Consider the following 27,301-nt stretch of genomic DNA (forward strand, 5'->3'; position numbering starts at 1 on the left):
ATGAGCAAAAAGGCAGGGCTGACTCTTATGAATGACTAGTGTGTTTAGGTGACTGGTGACGATTTAAAACAGTATTGCTGCTAAGAAAGTGTAAATTGGGATGCTGTAATTGGGTGCCCTGCATTTCAATGTGCAGCTTGTCCTGTGTGATCAAAATTTGCACAGTGTGCACTTGGGTGCCAGTGATGGCTGACTTCACATAAATGATAAATTCTATACATCTACTGCCGTGACGCTGAAAGAGAAGTATGCTTTATGTAGTCGAAAGCATGCTCGAAAGTAATATAAACAACTGCTAAAGCAGTGCTGTACAACCACAAACTGACATTAATGGGATCGTAGCACCACATTGCAGCTGACTTACAGTGCATCAGCCATACGTCTGAAATAGACCTGATCAGCTATACAAGATATGGACAGAAATATAAATGTTCCTAATGAAAATTGGGGAGCATTTAAAAAGAATGTACAGAACTTACTTTTGGGAATTTGCTTTTAACAACAACAACAACAAAAAAAACTAAGGTCAATCTTTGCTTTATAAATTCGGGATGTGCAAATATTTCTAACTCTCGAATAACTAATTGAATAGTGTTTTATTTAACTATATCTTCGAATCTAGCAGACACTATTTGTAAATGTGAATATCTTTCGAATATTTCAAAATGTCAACTGTCAAATAATAAACAAAAGATTGGAGCAAAAGAATGGTAAATTTCCCACAGGCATAGTTAGACATAAAACATGCAAACTTGCATGCGGTGAAGCAGGCTATATCACTTATCTAGTCGTCCTTTACAGGCTGTACAACGATCATTTGCGCTATCAGCAGCGCCCTGGGCATGCAAGAAAACTACTTCTTTGCTCCTAATGTTCCATTTGTGCTTTAGATAAGCAATGCTTCATAACACACTATGTAATGATGGAAACTTGCTAACTGTAAGAATACTGGGATGTGAACATCATTTTATATTAAATGTGATAATGGCTCTTCGTTATTTAAAAACTACTCAAAAAGTAGTTTGATTAACTTGTGGCACTACTTGATTTGGTTTCGAAAATCATTATTCGCACACCCCTACCCAAAATTCACTGAAGACAGTGGCCCAGCCAGTCTTGAAATTTACACACTGAAATTACAATATATGCAAGTTCTAGCTCTTGTGAGGCACGGCTGTGAAGTGCTTGGTTTCCTGTAGGATGGCAACCATCATGAAGAGACAAAGCCAGAGCCTGCAATACCTGGAGCAGGTCAGGCAGCACCTTTCTCGTCTGCCATCCATTGATCCCAACACCAGGACATTGCTGATATGTGGGTTCCCCAACGTGGGCAAGTCGAGCTTCATCAACAAGGTGAGGATTAATTTAGCACTACTACCAAACAGTCAGTAGTTTGACTGGCTTTCCTATGCAGTAAACTATTACTTAGACATTGCCTGCCATTTTAGCTTAGTGGGTATGGCATTGGTCTGCTGAGCTCGAGAAATGCAAGGAACACTTGTCTATATAGATTTGGGTGTATGTTAAAGGCAACTCCCCCTTGTCACGAGTCTGACAATAGAATTGTTCCACAAGTTCGAAAATAATTTTAAATATCCCAGAAAGCGCAAAAATGAAACGAACCTCACTGAGCAGCTGAGTGAACGTCGTCATGTGACGTCACGAGCAGCACACCAGCGGGGAAGGCGCACAAGGCATGCTGGTCCCACCAGCACTGACAACGAAACCGGTGAAGAGCAGATACTTAGCCGATTTATGACTGGGCCAGACCATTGTCACATTGTCTTCAGACTTTAGGTGGCAGTGTCAACTGCACCAGCTCTTCGGAGATGACAAACAGGGATAGCTATACGCTTTTGATGAATCCAGTAGCCATGAATCGACATTTGCATTCCACCTGCCACCACGAGAGCCAGCACTCAGTGCAAAACATTGCCTGAAACATGAAGACCAAGATTAGTTGTAACCAATGGTCTGATACATGCTGCTTGCTATTTTAAGTGTTATGCCTGTCCGCAAGAAAGTGTTTCACATACTCCCTATAAGATGTTGTGGAGCGTTGCTTTCCCCATTTGTATGTAGAATTAGAGTGCACAATTCCTTGAAAGACCGCCCCCTAGTCTCCTAAGCACCAACTGACGCATTTGTTTACGTCGGCATGGTACAGCGACCACTCATCGTTCGCTTGAAATATAATGCCAGTCGCACAATCAATGATATCAAATAATTGAGAGAAAATTAGTCATCCACCCAATCGTAGCAATTGCTACAAAGGAAGCCCATACAGGTTCCTCGAAAGGAAAGCCTCACAGTTGAAGAAAAATTTGTCGTGGTCCGGGACTCAAACCCGGGACCACCGTCTTTCTGGGGCAGCCACTCTTAATTAATTACTTCTCTTTGCGGGTTTCCGCAGAACTATTATGTCAAACTCTTGTCTTTGCTTCGAGTTGTTGACAAATTCGACTTCACCCTGCCATCTGCTAGCTAGCTACCTGGTTAGCTCAGATGGTAGAGCGGCTGCCCCGGAAAGGCGGTGGTCCTGGGTCTGACTCTCGGACTAGGACGAATTTTTCTTCAACTGCAAGGCTTTTCTTTCAAGGAACCTGTATGGGCTTCCTTTGTAGGAATTGCTACAATTGGGTAGATGTCTCATTTTCTCTCAATTACTGTATTTACTCGCATAGTGATCACACCCCTGAATTTTGTCGTCAAAATTCTATTTTTTTTATTTCCCGTGTAATGATCGCACCCCGAACTTGCCGCAGCGATATGTCGTGTGCCAAGTCTAGCTAATATTGATCGCGCTAACCATCTGTCGAATGCTACGCGAACGACTCTTCAAGACAAACCTGCACGCACCAAACGTGCTTAAGTAGATGCCTCATTTCATTACTTTCATCACTTTCCGCACTTCCATGACTAAAAAAGAAAAGCTGCAACCAAACTTGCCTTTATTATGTGTAGACTTTATAATGGTTGTGGTCAACAACAACAAAAAAGGCGCCTTTCGATTCTTCTCATCTGCACTCGTGGGCATGCAACAAATTGCGAGCGGCAACGATAGTAGCCACGTTTACACTGATACATTAAAAGTGTACCCTATTTATACGCCGACGCTTGTAACACAGCTAAGATATTCTCCCACCCTTAGCGGAAACGTGCCATACTAGGATAGTAGTGAAGACAGATGCCGCAGTTTCCGCAGCATGCCGGCCATGTGTTTCTATGTCACTGGCAGCTAAGCGTGCCCATCTGTTTCTGTCCCCTCAAAGTGGACATGGCTACATTATTGCCTCAAACTTGCCGATATTAATGATATTATTCATTACTGATACGGAAGAAACTGTTTCAATGCACGTAATGTACTCACGAGAAGAAAAAACATCGCGTTCGGTGCGTTCGGCTTGCTCTGCCGGCCGCCATTTTTGTTTTGGTGTCCCGCAGCAAACGCTGGACGAAAAAAAAATATTCTTTTCTTTTCGTGGGAAATTTAACCCGTATTATGATCGCACCCCTAATTTTGCATCAATATTTCTGACAGAAAAGTGCGATCATTTTGCGAGTAAATACGGTAATTACTACTCTCCACCTAGTGGGTTTCCGCAAAACTATTACGTTAATATCAAATAATGTCAAAACACGAAGATTTTGTGCATGTAAGCACTGTCACATCACTCGCGAGTTGCGCTGGTATGAGCAACCGGACCTGTTCAAAAGCAGCGAGCAGGAAACCGTATGCTGCCTACTTACTCTTTGTACTCTTTTCACGCACACGATTCACATATTCCATAATGTAGACATGCTTAAGACTTCGAATGTATGATTGTTCACTTAGAGAAGACATTGCTTTCTAGCAGAAATGCTGATACCAGTACTGACACCATTGGCAGCTGAACGAGGCTGTTTTAAACTGCATTATCGAAGGGGTCTCTGCTTGTTGCTCATTTGGGATAAGAGGCAACTGGTGCTGCTTGGAAGATAAATAATGAGTCGTCATAACAATACGTAAAAATGTACGCCCATGTGTGTTGTCACATTTGATTTATGGAAGTGCCGGCAAGCACAACTGGCAGCCTTTGAGAATGGCAACATACCTGTGTTGATAGTGCACCATGTTGTCGCTTCTTGCTTTTTGTGTGTGCACTGTAAGAAATGTGGAATTAGTTTATTTCAAATCCATACGGTCAAAAATGAACTACAAAAGCAGTTTTCTTCACTGTAATGAGTTCACTCTAGTTAGTATCAGGTCAGTCACTCAGGTCCACCGGCAATACAGCCGCATGAACTTGGCGACTGTGATAAGCCTAACCTCTGCTGAACGCAGTGAACATTGGCTCAAATTATGTGCGCAGCTGGTGAGGGTTGAAGTTTGTGCAGCCAACAGCGCAATACCACTTGCCACCAGTCACTTGCCTTTCCATACAAAACGTAACTTCTCAGGACAGCAATATCTCACACCAAACACTGGCTCACGATCACTGGCTTCTTGACGCTGTCGTCTGCCATTCATTTCCTGCATGCTTTGTGTATGCCACCGTTGACATCATAACGCAATATGGCCAGTAGCTGTGGAGCAGGCAAGGCAAGTGGTTCAAAGTAAATGTCAAAATTCATTTGTAACAAATCTGCTCAATTCTCAAACATGCTTTATTTAAGGACACGACGAAAGTGTACAGAGCAATGTGCCCAGCGAATTTCATTGAAATTCGTTGGCATTGAAAAATCACTGCTGTGCTTTTTAATACTCCTGTCAAGCGGGCAAGTTAAGTACACTTACGGAGAGCGCACTCGGTTTTAAGTGCACTTTCCCAAATCTAAATGTCGCAAGCTGAATGTACTCGCAGAAGAGTGCACACTGGTCAGAGTGCGTTCACGGAGCGCACTTTGCTGGTTGAGTACATAGCCTCGCCGCCAGAGGTTTTTACTGTACCAAATGTAATGCCTAGTAAAAGGACACAGAAGTTCATTCTAGCTGTTGGACAGCTTTTAACAATATAATCGAAGCACAACTCGCTGGTATTCTGTTCTAGCAGGATCAAATGCCACCTTGTCGCACGCCACCGTCTTGTTCTGGATTGGCTAGGCATTCGTCTTGGCCAGCCTTGACTTGCAACACTCTTATGATAAAAATACTTTCGTTTTTTTGTTGAGTAAATATAGATTACAATCATTTTTTATTTGTAATACAACTAAAGCAATTGGTTTTTAGAAGTTTTTTTATTTTAATCTACATCTTCAAAAAACATAGTTTTAGTCTGTCGCTTTTTTTTTTTTTTAGTAAGAGTGCACTCTGTTTTGCTGTTTAGCACCGCGTAGCCTAAAGTGTCACTCAAGGTCCCGAAGTGCACTCCCCGTAAGTGCAATTAACTTGCCCGCTTGACAGGGGTATTAGGAACCTTGAGTATTAAAAGTTAATCTTAGGTCCCCCGCTTGGGTGTACTTGATAATCATATTGTGGTTTTGGCACGTAATACCCCAGATTTGTTATTTCTTTAAACTGCTAGTGTCGCAACACTTGCTCGCAGTCTGGGTGTACAGATAGCTGATTTGATCTGACTGTCTCTCTCATTTGGGCAGATCACACGTGCTGATGTGGAGGTACAGCCGTACGCATTCACAACAAAGTCACTCTATGTGGGACACACGGACTACAAGTACATCCGCTGGCAGGTGATTGACACGCCGGGAATCTTGGATCACTCACTGGAAGACCGCAACACCATTGAGATGCAGGCTATTACAGCCCTCGCCCACATACGGGCATGTGTTCTGTACCTCATGGACCTCTCAGAACAGTGTGGACACACCATTGAAGAGCAGGTAGGGTGCGGAGTCACTGATGTTGCAGAGTTTCTTCAGTTCTGCAAAACTTACGTGTACGGTTGCCAACCAATTTTTTCAGACATACACAATAGTATACCACTAATGTGTCGGAATAATTGGTCAGCCCAAAAAACTAATTTAATTAGTAAAATAAGTTTTATTGTTTTAAAATTTACAGCACCTTGGAAAATTTGTTTAGAGGATGTTGCTTTTGTTTTGCATCATTAAAATAATACCTACTTGACATTTTGTTATGGTCAAGGCTACTAAGGCATTTTATGTTTGCTCTTCACGCAGCTGGATGTGCATTCTCATTAAGTGCAGCTATCGCATGTGCAACCTTGACTTCATGACGTCAGCTCTGATGTTTATGATGGTCCATCCAGTAAGCGTACATACAATCTTGGTAGGTGTTCCTGGTAGTTGTCATCTGACCACCTGTAAACCTAAATTTCACGCACATGGTCATCAGACCAGGAAGTGCCCATGACCTCATGTCCTGTCTCCAATGTATTTATTATTTATTTATTTATTTCGGATACTTTCCTGGTCCGAAGGCATTACAGAAAGGAGTGGTAAGTGAGAAAAAAAAGTACATAATTATACAATAATAGGTATTACAAAACGGCAGAAAATACAGCAGTCTTGAAATTGCCAACATCAGAAATGGCAGCGATGGAGGGAGGAAGGTCGTTCCAGTCGGCACTGGTTATAGGAATAAAAGAACCATGGCACATCTTTGTTCTAAAATATGGAACACCAACTTTAAACATGTGATCGAAACGGGATGAAATGTATGAAGGGCGAGTAATAAGGTGATCCTTTAGTAGTGGGTTGTGGTGATACAGCCTGTGGAAAAGACAGTCTAAAACATTTACGGCACAATGAAAGCTCCGGTAAAACCGAAACTACTGTTTAAGCGGATACGGTCTAAGGAGGTTTTACTGTACTGAAGTTTAACTGTATAACACTCGAGCACAACCATTGCAGTGGGAACAGTCATCAATCGTCGAAATCTGGTTTACAGGCCATGTTTGTCGGCTATTTATACATGGCTCATTGTACATTCCATCAGAATTGCTGCTGCTATGCAATGCTTAAGACATTTGATACATGAAGGCGTGTCTTGCGTTGAGTGATAAAATTGTAACAGTTGTTCACCCATAAAGAACAGTCACCAGAAAAAGGTGAATTACGTATGTGTCAATATTGTGTGGTGCTGGCATGGAAAGTGGCATTGGAAACTGACACTTGGGGATGTAATTTTTGAGGAGCACAGATATTCAAATAGGGAGTAAAGAAATTAAGAGTGGTGAAGTGTTTACTTGACAAATCAGTAGTTATAAGGTGAAGAGAGCCCAGTAGTGGTGAAAGGGGTGAGATAGTGGGCATGCAGTAATGGCTTGCAAAGATTCGGCACATACTTATATGTGTTATATATTTTCAATATATCTTGAAGTTATGGAAGGAGCTGCAGGCATTTTTGTGTAGGAACACTGGCATTGGTAGTGAATCTTTCTCGAAATAGAAAATCTGACGTGGTATGCATGTTTGAAGAGAATAAGGAATGATATGTGTAAAGTTCAGCAGTTTTAGCAGGGTCACTTGGTTAACATACCCGAGATCTGTATGCAGATATTTATTCAGTACTGCTCACATATTTGATGAGGTGATGAGGATTATCATAATTTGAGAATCATAAATTATGCATTTTGTATTTGATGTTTAGGTAAAGTGCCTTTCACATTATATGTTTCTCATCTGCACCTTGTCATTTAAGTGTTGAGTCATGCTCTCGTAAAATGTGGTCTTTCGCTTTTGCTGCAGATGAAGCTTTTGTTCAACATCAAGCCACTGTTTGCAAACAAGGTAAACACAGCTTTTAATTCCTTGGTTTTGACTTTTGCTACACCTTTCTTCATATGCATGATGTAAGCTCTTATTTTGCTTGCTTTCCAGCCATTTCTTGTAGTTGTCAACAAGGTTGACATCGTCAGGCCTGCTGACCTCTCCCCTGAAGGCAAGGTATGTGCATGTCTCATGCTTGACTCGGATGATTCAGTGGCAACCTTGTCACTAATGCGTAGTGAATGAGCATCTTTAGAAGGACCCCAGAGGAAAATATTAAACCGAGGTAGATTGAAATATCAGGCTTCTTTAATAATTATTTCATCATTTGTAACGAGCAAAAATAAGCCTTGTAAGCGAAAAAAGAATGAAAATTAAAAATTGGAGTGGCACCACCTATTTTGAACTATGGCACCTTTCATGTGACGTCTACGTCTTTCATGTGTGATGTATAATTCACTGAGAGGGAGGTCACGTGGAGATTGCGCCAAGTAGTCCATTTCAGCGCTGACAATTCACATTGGGGAGCAGCAGTGGAACCTTCGGTAGCAAGTTTCTATGCAACAAAGTAATGCATAATCGATACCAGATATATTTAATTATTGTCTATATTGAGCAGTTGTAAAATACCCTTGAAAATTTTATGCAAAAGTATAGGTATATATGATGTGTATCGTACTTACACGATTGTAAGTCAACCTATTTTTAAAAATTTGAAAATCTGAAGTGGGGGGTCGACTTACAATCGAAACCAAGACATAGCACCGCAAGAAAAAGTGAGACCAACGAGATATCAAAGGAGCTACAACGTAGTCACAATTTTATGTTTGCTCTATGACCCTACTCGTAGCTTTCTGCCATCCCGCATGTTTGTTCACTTTTTGAAAGGGTTTTTCAACATTTTTTAGTTTTGCAGCATACCCAGCACTCTTGGGGATGGGGGGGTGTCGATAGTTCGTGGAAGTGCTGCTGTTCCATTTGCGGCAGAACCCTGAGAACAGTGGCGCTTGCGGTGAGTATCGATAGTTCATGGAAGAGCAGACACCGCTACCGTGTTTCTCTTTTCCTGTAGCTCTTTAGCTTCGTGCGTTCAATTTGACTGACGGCCACATGCTACTTCCGTGCTTCCTCAGTCGTCATGAGTGCTCAGAGTCCACTAAATATTCGGCGCTCGTTCACAGCAGCGTTCAAGAGGGCTGCCATCCTTTACGCTGAAGAAACAAATAACTGCACAGCGGACTGTAAGTTTGATGTTTCTTAATGGGTGGTGCGAGAGTGGCGACTGCAACGAAGCAAACTTTTCACCTGTGACGGCAAGCGAAGATGTTTCCACAGGCTGAAGTCGGGACGCTTTCCAGAGCTGGAGGCCAAGCTTGCAGCTTACGTCACTTAAATGCAGGATCGGTCCCTGCCAGTGATGTACAACATGGTCATGAGACAAGCCTGGATCTTTCCCTTTTAAGGACCTGCTCCGCCATGAGTACGAGTGGCTGGCAGCAGAAGACCACGAACTTACACCAACCGGACATGTCAAAAAAGCCTCCCTGATGGCTGTGTGTGGTTGGTTGCTTTCGGCGTAGACTTATGTATGTATGCAAATGTGGAATTTCGCTGGATGGCAACATGCTGTGAGACTGTAGCAGCAATGACGATGGCAGCACTAGTAAGGACGATGGCACAAGTGAAGACGAGTAGTCCAGTGACCATGTCAGCTACTACAGTGGAATCTCGATGATACGAATCTCACGGGGTCACGAAAAATATTCGTATTAGCCGAAATTCGTATCATCGGAACAATTGAAACTAGCTAAATTTAAGAGTCAGAGGTGAATTCACTCAGGCACACATACGTGAAAAGCATTTATTTCTTGAAGAAAAAGTCTCTAATGTCCTTCTGCTTCTTTTTCTTTGTCAGGTCACTTAGCAGACTTTGTTCAAATCCATAAGAATGCGTAAACGTGTCATCGCTGATTTCATCCGCGGCCATAGCACGCCTCAGAACTTCGAGCGAGTGCAGCGTTTCAGCCGCCGGTGGTGGTCCTTCACCGTCGCCCATGTCTAACACGAAGAACGCGGTTCAAAGCACAGCAGCTACTCCGTCTATGGCATGCGGAAAAGGAGCAAAAGCACAAAAGCAACAAAAATGCCACCGCTTCAAACTCTTCGCGCCCAGTCGCGGCCTCCGCGCTGTACGGAGCCATGTCCGCGCCTCCGCACCAAAAGAGAAAGGGAGAAATCGCGTGACGGCGCGCTGTTCTCTTTCGCGGCTGTCATGAGCGAGCATGAGCCGATCGCGGTCGCGTCCGTCCGTGCGCTGGAATCGTGCCAACTGTGGCCTCTCCTCCACGCAGCGGCGCAACCTCCTCCCTTCCTTAGCAACCGGCGCGCCGGTGAAGGGCGCAGCTGCGCACAGCAACCGTGACGTCACACAGTAGCGTCGGAACGAGCGCGCACGTCGGCGGTGGCAGCTGCACTGCCGCTCCTTCGCCAGACGTCTTGTTGCAGTCGAGTGGGTATGACGCATGGCTCCGGAGCGGCTCTGTGATAGCGCGCCAAGCGGTTCGGGGAAGCGGCAGCGGATGCCGGATTCCCCCAACACCAAACGCCAGAAGAACAAGGAGCGAATGCGCATGCGACTACTGAACATGTCACCAGATGCGAAAGCAAGGGAGGCAGAACGGAAACGCCAACAGTAACTGATTAGATCGCCAGGTATCAAAGGCAAGCAGAACGAAAGCGGCAGCAGCGACAGGCGATATCGCCGAACACCAAAGCGAGTGAATTGGAGCGCAGACGACAGCAGCGACTTGCCATTTCACCGAACAGCAAAGCCAGAAAAGCGGAGCGCAGACGGCAGCAGCGTCTGGCTTTCGCCAAGCACACTTTAGAATTTCCAAAGTGTCTTCGGTAATTTTCGTATCAACCGACGCGGGTCGAAAATTGATTCGTAACAACCGTTCTTTAGCACGGTGCAAAGTAATGGGGCTCGGCCGGGACCAAAGAAAGATTCGTATGATCCAGAAATTCGTATTAGCCGTGATCGTATTGTCACCCAGCTATGGCAACTAAAACAGTTTAGCACCGACAGACTGGGACAAAACGTCTGCCTTTAGCGATGGCTGGTCCTCGGAGAGCCCGCGCGCAACCACGAACTTCGTCGTTCTCGCCTTAAGGGTCCGGTGTCAACACGTGCAAACCTATTTCGCTTCATTGCTCCCCTCTCAAAAACGACCGGCCCGGTCGCTTCAAGGGCAGCGGGCGCGCACTATGGGCAAGAGTGTCGACATGAAAAGAAAAAAAAACACATAAAGGAATGTACACAATGCTGAAGCGGTTTGTGAGGGTTGCTTAGCCCTGGCGTGCGTAGTACGGCTTCATCCGTACTACGTGGACGACTTCAGCACGTGGACGGCGTCGGTTCGAACCAGGATCAGAGGTTCGAGGCACCACCTCGTAGTTCACATCACTGAAGCGGCGTACGACTTCGTAGGGGCCGAAGTAGCGGCGCAACAATTTCTCTGAGAGCCCGCGGTGCCGGATAGGCGTCCACACCCACACGCGGTCGCCTGGTAAGTACTGGACATTCCGTCTGGTCCGGTTGTAACGGCAGGCGTCGGCATTCTGCTGGGTGTGGATGCGATTCCGAGCAAGCTGGCGAGCTTCCTCGGCTTTCTCGACGAAATCTTCAGTGTTGTCATTCCTTGTGGTTCCTTGGTCTACCGGCAGCATGGCGTCTAAGGGGGTTGTAACGCGACGTCCGTAAACAAGCTCGAATGGTGTAAACTCGGTGGTCTCCTGCACAGCGGTATTGTAAGCAAACGTGACATATGGCAAAATTTCATCCCATGTTTTGTGTTCCACATCAATGTACATGGAGAGCATGTCGGCTAATGTTCTGTTTAGGCGCTCTGTTAAGCCGTTAGTTTGGGGATGATAGGCTGTGGTCTTTCGGTGGTCGGTGTGCGTCAGTGTGACGACTTGTTGCAATAACTCCGCTGTAAACGCTGCACCGCGGTCAGTAATGAGTACAGCGGGTGCACCATGGCGAAGCACGATGTTGTGGACGAAGAAGCTGGCGACTTCAGCAGCAGTTCCCCGCGGCACAGCTTTTGTCTCCGCATAGCGAGTTAAATAGTCAGTTGCCACGATTATCCACTTATTTTGCAAGGAGGACGTGGGGAACGGCCCAAGAAGGTCCATTCTGACTTGCTGGAACGGCGCCGGAGGCGGATCCAAAGGCTGGAGGAGGCCGGCAGGCTTGACGGGTGGAACTTTACGCCTCTGGCAGTCACGGCATGTTCGCACATAGCGCTGAACCGATGAAAATAGGTGTGGCCAATAGTATTTTTGCCGTATGCGCGCTAATGTCCTCGCGAAGCCCAAGTGGCCGGCACAGGGATCGTCGTGACACGCCTGTAAAACTTCCTCGCGCAGTGTCGTCGGAACGACGAGAAGGAACGTTTCCTGGCTGTTCTCGAAATTTTTCTTGTACAGGACATCGTTTCGCAGGCAGTACGACGTCAATCCTCGTGAAAGTGGGCGTGGGACAACAACGTCAGCTCCCTCGAGATATCGGATGACTGGAAGCAGCTCAGAGTCTGCACGTTGATAGTCAGCCATGCGCACCACGTCGACGACACCAAGAAACGGCAAATCTAGCTCCAAGTCGGAGGATGTCAAGGGAATAGGAGAACGTGACAAGCAGTCAGCGTCGCTATGCTTATGGCCGGATCTGTAGACAACAGTTATGTCGTATTCCTGGAGGCGGAGGCTCCAACGAGCGAGGCGACCTGACGGGTCTCGTAGATTGGCAAGCCAGCAGAGCGAGTGGTGGTCACTGATCGCTCGAAATGGCCGGCCGTATAAGTAGGGTCGGAACTTGCTGATGGCCCACACGACTGCTAAGCATTCTTTTTCGGTCGTTGAATAATTAGCTTCTGCTTTTGTCAGACTACGACTGGCGTACGCAATTACACGTTCTGCGCCATCTTGCCATTGAACCAGAATGGCCCCGAGTCCTACGTTGCTGGCGTCGGTGTGTATTTCAGTTGCCGCGGTGGCATCAAAATGCGCCAGCACTGGAGCGGATTGAAGGCGTTTACGCAATTCGGTGAAGGCCTGCTCTTGTTCTTCCGTCCACGCAAAGGGCACATCTTGTCGCGTCAGTCTCGTGAGCGGTTCAGCAATCCTTGAGAAGCCTTCAACGAAACGACGGTAGTAAGCGCAGAGGCCCAGGAACCGCTGAACAGACTTTTTGTCTTTAGGACGAGGAAACTCGGCAACGGCAGCGAGTTTTTCTGGGTCTGGTCGTACTCCTTGGGCGCTGACCACGTGGCCTAGAAACTTGAGTTCCTGGAAGCCAAAGTAACATTTTTCAGGCTTGATGGTGAGGTTGGCCTTGCGTATTGCGGTAAGAACACTTCGTAGCCGGGCGAGATGTTCATCGAACGTGCTGGAAAACACAATAACGTCGTCTAGGTACACTAGACACGTCTGCCACTTTAGTCCAACGAGTACAGTGTCCATCATTCGTTGGAACGTAGCAGGGGCGGAACAGAGACCGAAAGGCAGCACTTTAAATTCGTACAGCCCATCGGGAGTCACGAAGGCGGTTTTTTCACGGTCACGCTCGTCCACTTCGATTTGCCAGTAGCCTGACTTTAGGTCTAACGAAGTGAAGAACTGAGCATGACGCAGACGGTCCAAAGCGTCATCGATCCGTGGCAGGGGATAAACGTCGCGTTTGGTGACTCGGTTAAGCCGTCTGTAGTCAACGCAGAAGCGGAGTGTGTTGTCTTTCTTTTTTACTAGTACGACAGGCGATGCCCACGGACTTGTCGACGGCTGGATGACGTCATCATTTAGCATTTCTTGAACTTGACGCTTAATCGCCTCCCGCTCCATAGGTGACACGCGATACGGATGCTGACGAACAGGCCGCGCCGACTCCTCTGTAACTATCCGGTGTTGCGTAACGGAAGTGCGCTGGACTTTGGATTCCGTGGAAAAACAGCCGGAGAATTCTGTCAGTAGGCCCAGCAGCTGATCCTTCTGGACATCTGCTAAGTCAGCATTAATGTGGACGCGGGTATTCAGGCTGGCGTGAGCTGTTGCGTCCAGTGAAGTCACTTGTAACGTGCCGATATCGGAGAAGTCAGCAATTTCGTTCAGGAATGCCACAGCTGTACCTTGAGGGACGTGCTGATACTCATGGCTGAAGTTTGTCAACAACACTTGCGAGCACTTATGCTGTATTCGAACAAGGCCGCGGGCGATGCAGATGTGTTTTTCAAGCAGCAGCTGGATATTTGCCTCGGCAATACCCTCATAGCCGTCGAATGCGTCGCAGGTGACGAGGGTCAATACGCTGCTCCTTGGCGGCACCATGATGTTCTCGTCAACAATCCTCAAGGCGTTGACATACGTGTCGTCAGTGCTGCTCCCTGCTAAGGCCTGCGCCGTCGAAAACGTTACCCGCGACTTTTGTAAGTTGATCACAGCTCCATTAGCCTGCAGAAAGTCCATTCCCAGAATTAGGTCCCTCGAGCAGCTTGGGAGGATAACGAAATCTCCGAGGTACGTAAACCCACGAATGCTCACTCGGGCTGTGCATCTTCCTACCGGGGTTAGCAGATGTCCTCCTGCAGTTCGAATCTGCGACCCTGTCCACTCGGTAGAAACTTTCTTCAGCTTGCAGGCAAGGTCCATGCTCATAACTGAGGTGTCCGCTCCAGTGTCGATTAACGCCGTTATTTCTTCGTCGTCTATGGTGACGGGAATGTTCGACGTTACTACCTCTCGTAAGGTGTTCGACTCCGTCTGTACGTCTGCGTCGTTCTGTTTTCGTCGTTGTCGTCGTAGTGGAGGATATTGCGTACGGTCGTCGTCAGCGGCCTCACCTCCGGAGGTCGCTGAACTCAGTTTTCCCGACCCGTCGGGCTAGGCGAGCGGCGTCTCAGAGCGCCGCGAGTAAAGGATTGGCTTGGTGATGGAGACCTGTAACGAGCAGGAGACGACGAACGGGGCTCCGGCCATCGCTGATCAACATTGCGACGATTTGCGACGAAACTCTATATCCGGCGGCCGCTCACCAGGTCGTGGACGAGGTGCATTCGGCGAGAATCCACGAAGCCCCACATGACGATAAGGACACATTCGGTAGATGTGCCCGGCTTCGCCACAATGAAAACAAAGAGGTTTGTAGTCGGGGGTGCGCCAGATGTCGCTCTTCCTAGTCCTTGCTTCGGCGATGTGTGGTGGGTTGCGAGGCGGCCTGAAGCTTACGTCCATTTGTTGAGTGGGGTGTACCATGCTGCATGCACTTGAGGGTGGCGGACGGCGTACTGCTTCAGCGTAACTCATTTCGGCGTGCGGTACCTGCTGTGGTGCCTCGTACTGTCCAGGAACATGGACGGCCTGTTGGACCTCGGCGCGCACCATTTCCGCAATGGAAAGTTGTCCCACAGGGGCCGTGGTCGTCTGCATCTTCTGCAGTTCCTCCTTGACGACAGCCCTGATGAGTTCTCGCAAGGCGCCAACGTCGTTACCGAGGGTAACGGCAGAGAGCTCCCTTGAAATCACGGCGTCGCGGTTGTTTTGCCTGGCCCGCTGTTGAAGGGCCTTTTCCATAGTAGTGGCTTCGTCATGGAACTCTGCAAGTGTCGTCGGCGGATTTCGAATTAGGCCAGCAAAGATTTCCTCTTTGACGCTGCGCATGAGATGGCGCACCTTCTTTGTTTCAGTCATCAAAGGGTCCGCACGTCTGAACAGCCGATTCATGTCTTCTACGTACGCAGTCACTCGCTCATTGGGGCCTTGAATTCTTGCCTCCAACGCTAACTCCGCTCTCTCCTTCCTGTCCGCCCTGGCGAAGGCATTGAGGAACTGCCTACGAAATTCTTCCCATGACGTCAGTGTCGCCTCGTGGTTCTCAAACCATATTTTCGCGGAATCTTCAAGAGCGAAGTACACGTAACGTAGCTTACGCTCGTGGTTCCAGTCGTTGAGGTTGGCAACCCGGTCAAAATGGTCAAGCCAGTCATCGGCGTCCTCGGAAGCACTTCCGTGGAACAGATTCGGCGTCCGGATGTGATTGACGACAACGTGCGATGCTGCAGGAGTGGCGGGAGGTGGTTGGGTCGTCATTTTAGTTCGTTCAGGTAGCAGACCGTGCTGTGGCAGGAGTCCCTGGAGGCGTCGGCTGGCACGTACGTGCACAGGGGTAAGCTCGGTTGAACTACTCGCCGGGCTTAGGTCTGGGGTATGCTCCGGAGATCTTAACATCGACCGTACCCAGCACTTCCACCAGAAATGTCACCCAGCTATGGCAACTAAAACAGTTTAGCACCGACAGACTGGGACAAAACGTCTGCCTTTAGCGATGGCTGGTCCTCGGAGAGCCCGCGCGCAACCACGAACTTCGTCGTTCTCGCCTTAAGGGTCCGGTGTCAACACGTGCAAACCTATTTCGCTTCAGTATCATCGAGATTCCACTGTAATAAATTTTCGTTATGGAATGCACCCGCAGGCATGCCCTTCTTCTTTTTTTCCCCCTGTCACATGCTATATGGGAGGTTCGACTTACAATTGTGTAAATACGGTATATCGAACTCCCGTTCACTGCTACGTTTGATATATCTCATATTGGACGCCGTGCCCCTGCAAGCGTGCTTTTCTGAACAGTGACGCAATCGCTTCTCACGTCAGAAATATTGAACGGCGTCAAAAATTGAAAAGGTGCTGTTTTGGCAGATGCTGCCAGACAAGAGATTGAATACAATGGGCAGTACATGGCCATGGAGAGAAAATGAGCAGGGTGCTCTCAGTCCTGTTCATGGCACGTGTGGACGACTTGTGCATACTATGGCTGTCAGTAATCAGCAAGAGCAGATCACCACTCTGCTTCAAGAATGCAAAAGGCCTCCCAGTCGTCTGATACGCATTTCACAAGAAAGGGTTGGTTACACGCAGTCTTTAGTCTGAGTGGCTCCAGGTATGGGATGCCGAACCGTAGATGCTGTGCCACTGGGTTTGTCCTTAGACAAAAGCTTTCTGCGAATGGCATTTTAGGCATGTAATATTTGTTGCTGTGTGGTTCGTGGGTCTGCGCTATTCATGTTTGCACATTTACACGTGAGTGGGAATGGACTGGCATGTTCTGCAAGCTGAAAGTGATACTTGAAAGACTAAGTGCGTGTTTAGTCTCGGCAGTCACCGACATAGGGGCCAGAGGGAAAGGGCCAATAATGAAGAGACGCACCGGCTGTAATGTGTTGGAACGCTGAGCCGCACGGAAGAAGCCACACACTGGCTTTTTTTAGGGCAGTCGAGAAGCAAAGATGACTGGTTGCAACAGGAAGTTGGTTCCGAAACCTGACACAGCAGTCTGCCTAGCTCGTTGCCCACGTATGATGATTGGCCGTTTAAACTACATGCTTTGACGGGCATGTAGCCGGGCAAGTTCATGCATGTATTACAGTACAAGTGCGCTGATGGTGGCACAGTGTGTTTGGAAGCAAACAGGCTAGTTTGCTTCCACGGTGCCTCCATTTCTACCTTATCTGAATAAAAATGTGCAACAATCACTCCAACTGCGCAGCACACCATGGTTTTGCATCCAGATGACCCAGACTTTGGTTAGCATTGCGAAGACCATTCCGCCGCTTGAGAGTTTTGCAACGTTCGTGAGAAAAAAAGTAAGTCAACTTTTGTGCATTGGACGCAGCCTTGGAGAAGCAAATTATTAAGTTCCCTGTTTTCACGGTCCCTGGAAACTGTCTGATATTTGCAGAGATCTCACATAGGCTAAACTATTTCGAATCGTCAATATTTTCCAATCACCTTCAAGTTTGATAAGATCAATCCCAGATATATAGAACTCGAATGGAGTCACGAAATATACATGTATAACAATAATTCAAAACATAAAATATCACTATTTGAAGCTTATCTGAGATCTCTGCACGTCTCTGACAGTTTCCCTAGACTGTGAAAAGCTGAAACTTACCAGTTTGCTTCTCCAAGACCATGTCGACTGTGCACCAGCGCCAATCAGTTATAATGAGAAATGCTTAGTATATAGGAAGCCATTGTTAACTGCCAGTATTCGCTGTTAAGTGGTACATTTCATCATTTTGTGAAAGTAGTCGCTCACGAACGTTGCAAGTCGCTCGTGCTGCGGAATGGTCTTTGCAATGCGTACGCTGAAAGGCCATGTTGCCCAGACACAAGACCACGGTGCGTCTTGCACACGTCAAAATTCATGTTGCACGTTTTTATTCAAGAAAAGGTAGAATAGATCTACTGCGGAAGCAAGCTAGCCTGTATGGATATGTGCCGTGCCGCGATCAGCACACTTGTACTGTGAATCGCGCGTGAACATGCCTGGCCACTTGTCCGTTACAATAAGCACCATTTAAACAGCAGTGGGCAATGAGCCAGGAGGACTGCTGTGCCGGGTTTCGGAACCGACTTTTTGTTGCAACCTGTCGTCGTCACTTTTCGACCATCCTAAAAAGTCTGCGGGTCTCTTGCATCTTACTCAGCACTCCGACAAGGTGTGGAAACTCCCTATGCTTTCCTTAACGCGCTTGGCCGCATGATGATACGTGGCGGCAGCGCCACTTCCACCACTGGTGGCGGCCAGATATCCAGCTGGAAATAATTAACAAACAAAGCAACGCCTTGATGACATCACTGGTGAGGTCAGAAGGTAGAGGGAGAGAGTGCACAGCTGGCGGGAGGAGGGCTGCCAAGGATGCCCTCCTTTCACACTTCGCATACAAGCGGGATGTGTTTGTGCTCTCTTGCAGGCCCGCTAGCCACTCGACGACATTGGCCATATTGTGGAGCAGGACCTGCTGAAGTGCGCCATTTTGCGCTTTCTTTCTGCCGCGTTTACGTTGCAAGCTTCTGTCCATTTTTTTAAAGCACTGAGACATTGGTCGTACACACCAGTGCCAACCGATTATAGTGAGAAGTACTTAGTATATAGGAAACCATCGTTAACTACTAGTATTCATTGTTAAAGTTACATTTCATCATTTCGCGAAAGTAGTCACTTTGAAATTTCTAACTTGTGCTTAAGTTAGGGACTACAGTTCAACTAGTCCACAGATGTAGTGGGGGCTAGCATAAAGAAAATAACTTTCTGGCATCAACTTTCATTAATTTTGCTCGTGTGTTGGGAAGTGGATGAACTAAATCTGGCCGATTTCTCACTTGACCAAAACTCAACATAGATAAAAGCTGAACGTTCTTGTTTTTATTCATACATTTCGTACTGGTAAATGACTAACCTCTACGCAGTGCAAAAGTGTCAATCTGCAGAAAAATTAAGAGAACATACACTGCTTAAACCTTCTTCAGTATGATCAGGGGTGCATCAAAACGCAACACAGAATTATGTGCGTGCATCGTTTCGTCATCATTGCTCTTGAAATTTGACAAAACATCATGGCGGTGTGTATTACTTTTTTTACTTTAGCCTTGGCTGTTCATGTCAACAGAGAGCAAACAAAATGAATAGCCCAACAAGCACGCACTCAAGCCCTTCACGTATTTCATCAGCGCCAGATGGGCTGCCGTCATGACGAATGAATCAAGCAGCACTGCTTATATGTCAGTTCATTCAGGCTAGCACAGAACTGGTTTACTCATGCAAAATGAGTACCGGCTCAGAAAATGGAGTGAAATACTTGTGCTTACCTGTCATCATAAAGAAATCTAAAAAACTTCGCAGAACTGGGAATCCCACAGAGCTGCATAAGACATGAGATGCGCCAATTTAGCCATCTTCATCTGATGCTTGGAAGGCTGTCCTCCATTCCTTGCACGCCTGATCAAGCTTCTCTATTATCTTTCCCATCTTCATACTTAGCACGGCAGCCGAAGCTGATGACCGAGGGCGATACGACTTGTGATACCGCTGAGCGAGTGGCAAGTGTGTGCGGAGGGAAGCTGGATGGACACATGAAGTCAACCATTTCCCGCGCTTCGCCTGATTTAAAATTAACAAAAAACAAAAGAAAAAGTATCTAAACAGATAGAAGACGTTAGGATGGATAGTTGGGCGTGTTGGTTAAGCATGATTTCTGAAGTGAAGGCGCTAAAATGACTGTAGACAAAGAAGGAACACACACACACACAGGGCGCCCTGTGTGTGTGTGTGTTCCTTCTTTGTCCTCCGTCATTTTAGCGCCTTCACTTCAGAAATCAGATAGAAGAGTTCTTTGCCGGCGCCTGATATAAAAATTCACTAGAAAAGGAATTCAAAAAATAATAAACAGGAACAAGAGCTTCCGTCAACACAAAATTCAAAAAGATCCGTCCAAGTGAAGTTTGGGGTTGAATTCATTTTGGTTGCTTGCAGAATCCTAAAATGCCATTCGGAGATGGCTTTTGTATACAAGACAAAACACCCAGCAGCACAGCATCTCCAGTTTGGCATCCCCTGTGCGGCGCCACTCGGTGAAAATTTTGAGCGTCGTCCATGCTTGCTTGCTTGTGGAGCACAAACCAGACTGGAACGCCTTTTGCATTCCTAAAGCAGAGTAGTGATCTGCACTTGCTAATAATAAACAGCTTCAGTTTGCATGAGCCATCTATATGCGCAGCAAACAAAATTTGAGCATACTGCTAATTTTTCCTTCATGGCATGTGTACTGCTCTTCAGATTCAATATCTTCTTTGACAGCATCTGCCAGATAGGTGCCATTTCAAATTTGCCGGCATTAAGCACTTACGCCGATGCGATAGGTGATGGCATACTCGTTAGGAAAAGTGCACTTGCATGTGCACGCCGCAGCACATCGTTCTATATATTGAATGTGTTGGCATACGGGAGTTCAGTGTACGCATAGTACATCGGTATGCTTTTACATGGGTTCAAGGGGATTTTACAACTGTTCAATATTAACAATAATTCAATATGATTGTAATTGACTGTATATTCAGGATCAACTGGATTGGCAGACAGAAAACTATGGTAGACATCTATTCTAATAATCCATCAATCTAACTCAGCTTAATATTTTGCTTTAGTGTCTTCTTAAATGAGGCTTCAGTAAAAATTCAGGTGGTAATTGCAAAACTCCAACATTCAATCTCGACTTATGTACCCAGATGAAGAGAGCGAGGATTTTGATGTTTTATGGCATGAACGGTACCTGACCTATTTTTCAGATGTGTGCAATTATTCAGACTTTGTCACAGCACACTGCAGCCTCCATTTGGCTAAAGTATGACCACAATTCAAAATTGGGACACAGCATGATGATTTGTTTGATCTTTGAGAGAAAAAAATCCACATGTTTAGATGTGACGGGTATTGCTGTTCTAAACGACAGAGCTTGTTGCATTTCATATGGTAGGATGTATGCGTTTGGCTTGGGACTAAGAAATTTCGATTAAAGCAATATTTCAAGGAAAATGACTTGGTTATAACAAGGGATTACTGTAGTTGTATTGAGCAAAATGCAGCCGCGTCCTGTGAAGTGATGGACCTTGAGGGGCCGTACTTTCAGGCCCTGTTCTCAAAGTTGGCCGAGGAGTCGATTCCTGTGCTGGAGATGAGCACTGTGACTGAAGAGGGCGTGGCCGAGGTGCGCAACGAGGCCTGTGACCGGCTTATGGCCCACCGACTGGAAGTGAAAATGCAGGGCAGGAAGATCGAGGGCATTCTCAATCGTCTGCACGTTGCCATGCCCACGCCCAGGGACAGCAAGGTAGGCCTGCAGATGTTTTGTGTCTCAGCTTTGCCATAATGTTACCTCGCCATATGGATCCATACGGTGATGATCCACATGGCATGATAGAGGGCTTTGGAATGTGAGACTATGGAAACAGTGTTTGCCTTATAGTTTTGAAACCATCACACTTTAAATATACATACTGGCTTCCAATCCTGTGCTGCTTAATGTTAAAAGTAATTGGCAGATGTTTATAAGTATTTTTTATTCCTGCAAAGGTTCAGAGTACAGTGGAAATCCGGTTATATGTCCTTCTGGGACCAAGCGAGAAATGTAGGTCAGTTTCTTATAGACTTTGTTTAAGCCACGCAGTTGAGCTGTCTTTAAAGTGCAGCAACATCCACAAGAAGATCGCCTACGGTGTCGCCTGTACTGACGGACCTCCAAATGTTACTGATGTTGTATATGTATAGCACATTTGTGAACCTAGGCGCAGACATGGCGGCATCTGTGGCATCGGCCTCGCTTGAGGTGGCAACCAGCCGCGTCAGCATGAGGCAAAGCCTCCTCACATGTCCCCTTGACGAATGACAGGATAAGTCTTGCGTGCTGACATGTAGACAAAAAGCTCTGAACTGCAGACGGGAACATGCATGTTGGATACAATCTGCATGCCTCCCAGTGATTAATCGGTTAGACGTTCACACATGCTTTCACGGTTTCCATATGCGCTGGGGCGGTATTCTCAAGTGATCACTTCCAGAGATAGTTTCACTATTACAAGACCCGGCGCTGGATGGTTTGAGTACTGTACAGCTGACAGCACTCTTGGTATGTGCAGAAATAGCAAGCTTGACGCACCGGCAAAAACGCTGTTGACTGTATAAGCAGATGCGTCCGGTGCAGTCAAGCAAAATCTTGTGCAAGTTTAACTATTTCAAAAGGGATTGACCGGGAGTACCTCCCTTCCTCCCCTTTCCCCAGGTTTTTTTCGGTGTTCCCTCTGACCACATCGCCTATAGGAATTGTTGCACTCTGTCATTATGGCATCCTTGTTTGCCAAAATGGTCATCAACAAAAATTATGTAATCCCGGGTGATGCTAGCCTTTGTGGCTCCATGCCATTTCTCTGCTTCTTCGATAATCTCTTGCTTGTCTGTGAGCATCTGCATTGTTCGTTTCCGTGACACTGTGTGTCACACTTGCCCGACACATTACTGAAGACGAAGATGGAGACAGCTCAGTTCCTTTGCTGTGCGAGTGCTGTTCGTTTCGATCACGACTGATAAAATGAAAGGACCCTCGTGAGAGAAAACATAGAGAAAAAGAAACCGCAAGGAGATGGCAGTGATAGCATTAAGGCGGGCAGTGGTTGAGTGACGTAAAGATAGGGAAGGAAAATTAACCAGCAGCAAGCACATGGGAAGGAAAAAGGAGGCTAGGAGGGAGCCCAGAATACAGTTGAAACTTTGGAACAAGATGTGAAGGGGTGCTCTCACCCTCTTGGTAGAGAGGACGGCTCTGCAAGGGAGCTGCTGGAGGCTGGCAGCGTTTCTCGCACATCTGCCATTGAATTTTCAGCTTTGCACAGGCCATCTTGTGAGATCATCTCACGTGCATCATCTCATATCGCATAATCACGGTTTTTAATGCATTGTCCCTAGGGGGTAGTTTTCTGGAACTGCGTTATTCTGTCGTACAACCTGCGACGCTGCAAAATCGGGGAATGCGCTTTGGACATGCAGATAAAATATTATTCTGCATGCAGCAGGGAACCTTGCTTAAAAAATTGCTTGCTCTGTCCTGTGGCTAAGCGAACGCCTGCTCCTCTTCCACCTTAGGCAAAGTCAGTAATGATGTTAGGGTCTCTATGATGGCCCAAAATGGCCCAAAGCCATTGGGTACATGCATGCACATCCTTTGAGATGTGCACACATGGGAGATGTTTAACACCTCTTGCCCTGTCCTGTCACTGTTGTTTTGTTGCCCTTGTGAGTCTGTCAGATGCCAGCCTTTAAGGGTTACCATAATCATGCCATAGAAACAAAAAAATTAGAGAGACAGGCAGGGCATTGCAGTCATTGTTGCCCTAGGTTGGAGGAACTGATGAGTGGAGATGAAATGGGGAGAGTAAACATTGCACTTTGCATACTTGCCAACCCTCCTGATTCGCCCAGGAGACTCCCGATTTTTAGCTGAACTTTCCAATTGTACGATCACTGACTTTTAGGTATCTCCCGAAAAGTTGTCTCTGTTATGCAATAATGGTTTTTACAAAACCGGCACTGCAGAATCTGCAACGACATCGTAATCGTCAGCATCACCAACAATGGCTGCACTAGCACCATTGGTATCATCGACTAAGCAGCCAACTATGGTGCCTAGTAAGCCGACCAAAGCCAGAGCCAATGTAGCTCTTGCATTTCATGCAGGCCTTCCTCCATGGTGCATTGTTATGGCTGTTTGTGTGTATGATTAGTGTTGGGCAGGCCGGGTGTGCGGTGCACCATGTAAAGTCAGAAAGCTCGTGTGCTTAGTGCCATGGTGCTATCAAAGCCCAAGAAAAGGTATTTGCAGAAGTTTTTGCGATCTTGCACTTCTGAATTTCCGTGCTTTTTGACATCAAGAAAAGGAGAACATTTTGCATTTTGTACGACGTGTGGATGCGACGTCAGCTTGCCTCACAGTGGCAAAGGCGACTTCAAACTACATGTTTCTACGGCGAAGCATCAAAGCTATGTTCGCACTGCTGAGCAGCAAGACAGCATAGTGAACTCTCTCCGGAACAACTGCAACGACAGTGTCATATGTGTGGAGTGCCTGTTTACGAGATTCCTGGCCGAACACAATGTACCCCTTAGTGTCAGCAACCACGTTGAGCCTTTTCTACGGAAAATGTTTCAGAAATGCGACGAGGCGAAGTGTTATGGATGTGAACGCAACTCTGAAGAATGCGGAGGTGGCCAACTTGAAATTTATTTCACAGGCACCGCTTTCGAGCCTTTGTTTCTTTATTCAGAGTTTCCCTCAGCTGCGGCCCCGAGATTCCAATGAATCTGCTGAAGACGCCTTAGATGCTTTCGAAGCTTAGTTTGCCACACTACAGGTGTACAGTCTTCCAGAGGACATTCTGAATGAAGAAATGAGTGCTGTGGTCTATGGTTGGAAAAATTAAGAACACTGATGGAAAACATGTTTCACCGAGTTGCTAAGGTGATGCTGGATTTACTCATAATACCGCACAGCTACGCAGTGTGCGAGTATTTTTAGCACGGCGCGAAAAACTAGGACTGAATTCCGTTCATCGATGCGCACCGCAACCCTCTAACACCTGCTGCCAGTGAAGGGGTGCCAGTGTGGACCATGTTTTGAGCAAAGCTACTCCGGCAAATGTTTGAAGTGAGCAGAGCGCCAGTCCCACCGGAAGTTGAAACAGTAAATGCAACCCCCCCCCCTCCTCTCCCTTGTTGGCGCTAATTAAAGGTCTCCCGATTTTTTATCTCGCCAGGTTGGCAGGTATGACTGTCTTCAGTCATGTTATAGTTCCCTTCTGAAAATTTCTTCAGGAGTGCATTCTTGAAAGGCATTGCAGCCATTCCAATGTTGCTCAGGTTTGAAGCTAAGGTATTTAGGGGCCTTTTTGGCCCCTAAATAAATGTTTCTAAATGTTTCTGAGGTGTGAAAGTAAATGTGCACTTTGCCATATAATGCCTTGTTAAGGCCATTGTGGTTGTTTACTTTGCTTCACTAATTGAATGTGGACTTGCTCTCAGTGTTTCAAAACTTGCTGAAATCATTCCTTGATGTTTTGTCTTCAAAATGCACACCTTATGTTCAGGAGCGACCACCTTTCATACCTGAAGGTGCACTTCAGAAGAAGATGGAGGCAGATGGGGCCAAGAAGAAACTGGTACGACATTCTTTTTATTGCATGTGAACGAGACAAATGATCGACAGAAAGGTGGACATTTGAAGTGATCATCAGTGACAGAATAATGGAAGCTTAAGCTAGGAGCCAACATTTCAACAAAGTCTTTGTCAGGGCTCTAAAAAGGAGTAATGGCATGGTATTTTCAACTTGCCATTTTCTTGCATTAAATAAAGGTTTGTCTGTAAAACCTGAAAGATATACTGGCAAGATCCAGAGTGTCCATCAAAACTTAAAACTTACTGGAATATAGTATACAAGTCTGTTACAATGGATCTGCATATAACGAACCATTCTTGTCACTTAGTTTGATCTGCCAGTATATTATCAGGGCTACAACTTCTGCCTTTAACAGGCCTGGTTATAACAAACTATTGCTTACTAGGGACAAATGTCTGGGCAAATTTTGTCTAGATGGTGTAAATACAACATGCTTTGCGTGGTGACGCATGCATGTGGCATGCAATGCATTGCAAGCAACTATTTCCCGCCACTTGTGGAATGTACGGAAATGCACATTTCCTTAATGCTTGGCTACAGGAAAAGCAGCATTTTTGGGTAGTCTAGCCATTAGATTCTTTTTCTGATCGCAAAGCATGCTGTGTACTAAAGTATACACAGTGAAACCTTGTTAATTCAACCCTCACTAATTCAGAAAATCTGATAATTCGGACTTTTCCTGTGGCTCCAGCGAGCATGTGGAACCAAACCCTAGTTAATTCTGGCGTATTTGGCCGGACATCATTTAACTTGAACAGCTCTCGGAGCGCTGAAAATGCACGATGCAAAAGAGCAAAAGCCCAACTGAAATGAGGCCACAGAGTCCGCACTGGCATAGTCATCAGCGGAAATCATACAAGGAATGCTTCGTGCCTATCTGTGTCTTTATAGCCTTTATTCTTGCGTTTACCACTGTGTAGAACACTGTGTCGGCCAAGTGCTTTCATAACTGCGTAGTCTCCATCCATGAACCATATTGCGTCTGCAACGGTTTCAGCAAACAGTAGTTTTGTTCCGACTAAGTGGGCGTTTTGACCACAGGCCTTCAGAACTGCGTGGTCGCTGTCCATAATCGCATTGATAGCAACTGCAGTTCCATATGCAGCAGTTGCAGCAAACCATAGTTTTGTGTTTACTCGGAGCACACATCGGGTGCCTTCATAATTGGATGGTTGCACCATCCATGATTGTGTCTATAGTGATAGCAGTTGCAGTAAACAAAACTTCTGTTCTGACTCAGTGAGTGCATTGGCCACATGCCTTCAAAACTTTACAATGGTCCTCTGTGATCATGTTGATAGTGACAACCATGTTATCCACATTGGTTCACAGCAAGTATGAAGGCTGTGCAACAATTATGTGCTTTAATTTTATACTACTTTAGTTTAAAATTAGATTAAATTCTTAGGTTTTATGTGTCAAAACCACGATTTTATTATGTGGCATGCTGTAGTGAGGGGATCCAGATTAATTTTGTGTTCTGTAAGAGTCAACCTAGTGGACTGTACATTTCGGCTGCGGCTGAAGTGTTGATTGGCTGGGCCAGGGTACCAGCGAGAAGGAAGCTAGTGCCCTTAGCCTATCTCCTTCTTGCCGGTACAGCTCCAGCCAGCCAGTGGCGACTGCCATGGACAGTCCGCTAGGTGGGCTCTTACAGAATGCCCCCTCAGGTCCATCATTTTGGGACAAACTTCAGTATTATAAAATTAAAGCACATAATTGTTGCACAGCCTGCATACTTGCTAAATGTCATCCTTTTAATATGAGAAGCATGTTGTAGAGTTTCTACAACCTCAAAAATATCTGTCGGTACTCCTTTAACAAAGACGAGCATTGGCTTGCCTTCATTGAGAACATGATGACGACCAGTATTGACTTTTCTTTATCGGGGCCCTGACAAATACAAGTACCAGTCGAAATGTTGCCCACTATGGTAGCTTGTTGGCACATATTAACTTTCCGGTGAACAGCACAAAGACAGGACAAGGAAGGCATGCTTTTGTTTCAGGCCGCT

The 27,301-nt window shown here is 46.3% G+C and overlaps 1 protein-coding gene across 1 annotated transcript in view; it reads left to right on the forward strand.

Annotated features, from left to right (window-relative positions):
• Positions 1–27,301, forward strand: part of Non1 (nucleolar GTP-binding protein 1) — a 34,025-nt gene that overhangs the window by 1,450 nt on the left and 5,274 nt on the right. Inside the window, exons 5-10 of the mRNA XM_070537311.1 lie at positions 1,200–1,353; positions 5,578–5,820; positions 7,651–7,692; positions 7,783–7,848; positions 21,195–21,395; positions 25,198–25,269. Coding sequence (XP_070393412.1) covers positions 1,200–1,353; positions 5,578–5,820; positions 7,651–7,692; positions 7,783–7,848; positions 21,195–21,395; positions 25,198–25,269 — 778 coding nt within the window. The remainder of the gene's footprint in view (positions 1–1,199; positions 1,354–5,577; positions 5,821–7,650; positions 7,693–7,782; positions 7,849–21,194; positions 21,396–25,197; positions 25,270–27,301) is intronic.

This window comes from Dermacentor albipictus, chromosome 4, assembly GCF_038994185.2.
Source record: "Dermacentor albipictus isolate Rhodes 1998 colony chromosome 4, USDA_Dalb.pri_finalv2, whole genome shotgun sequence".
Taxonomy (NCBI): domain Eukaryota; kingdom Metazoa; phylum Arthropoda; class Arachnida; order Ixodida; family Ixodidae; genus Dermacentor; species Dermacentor albipictus.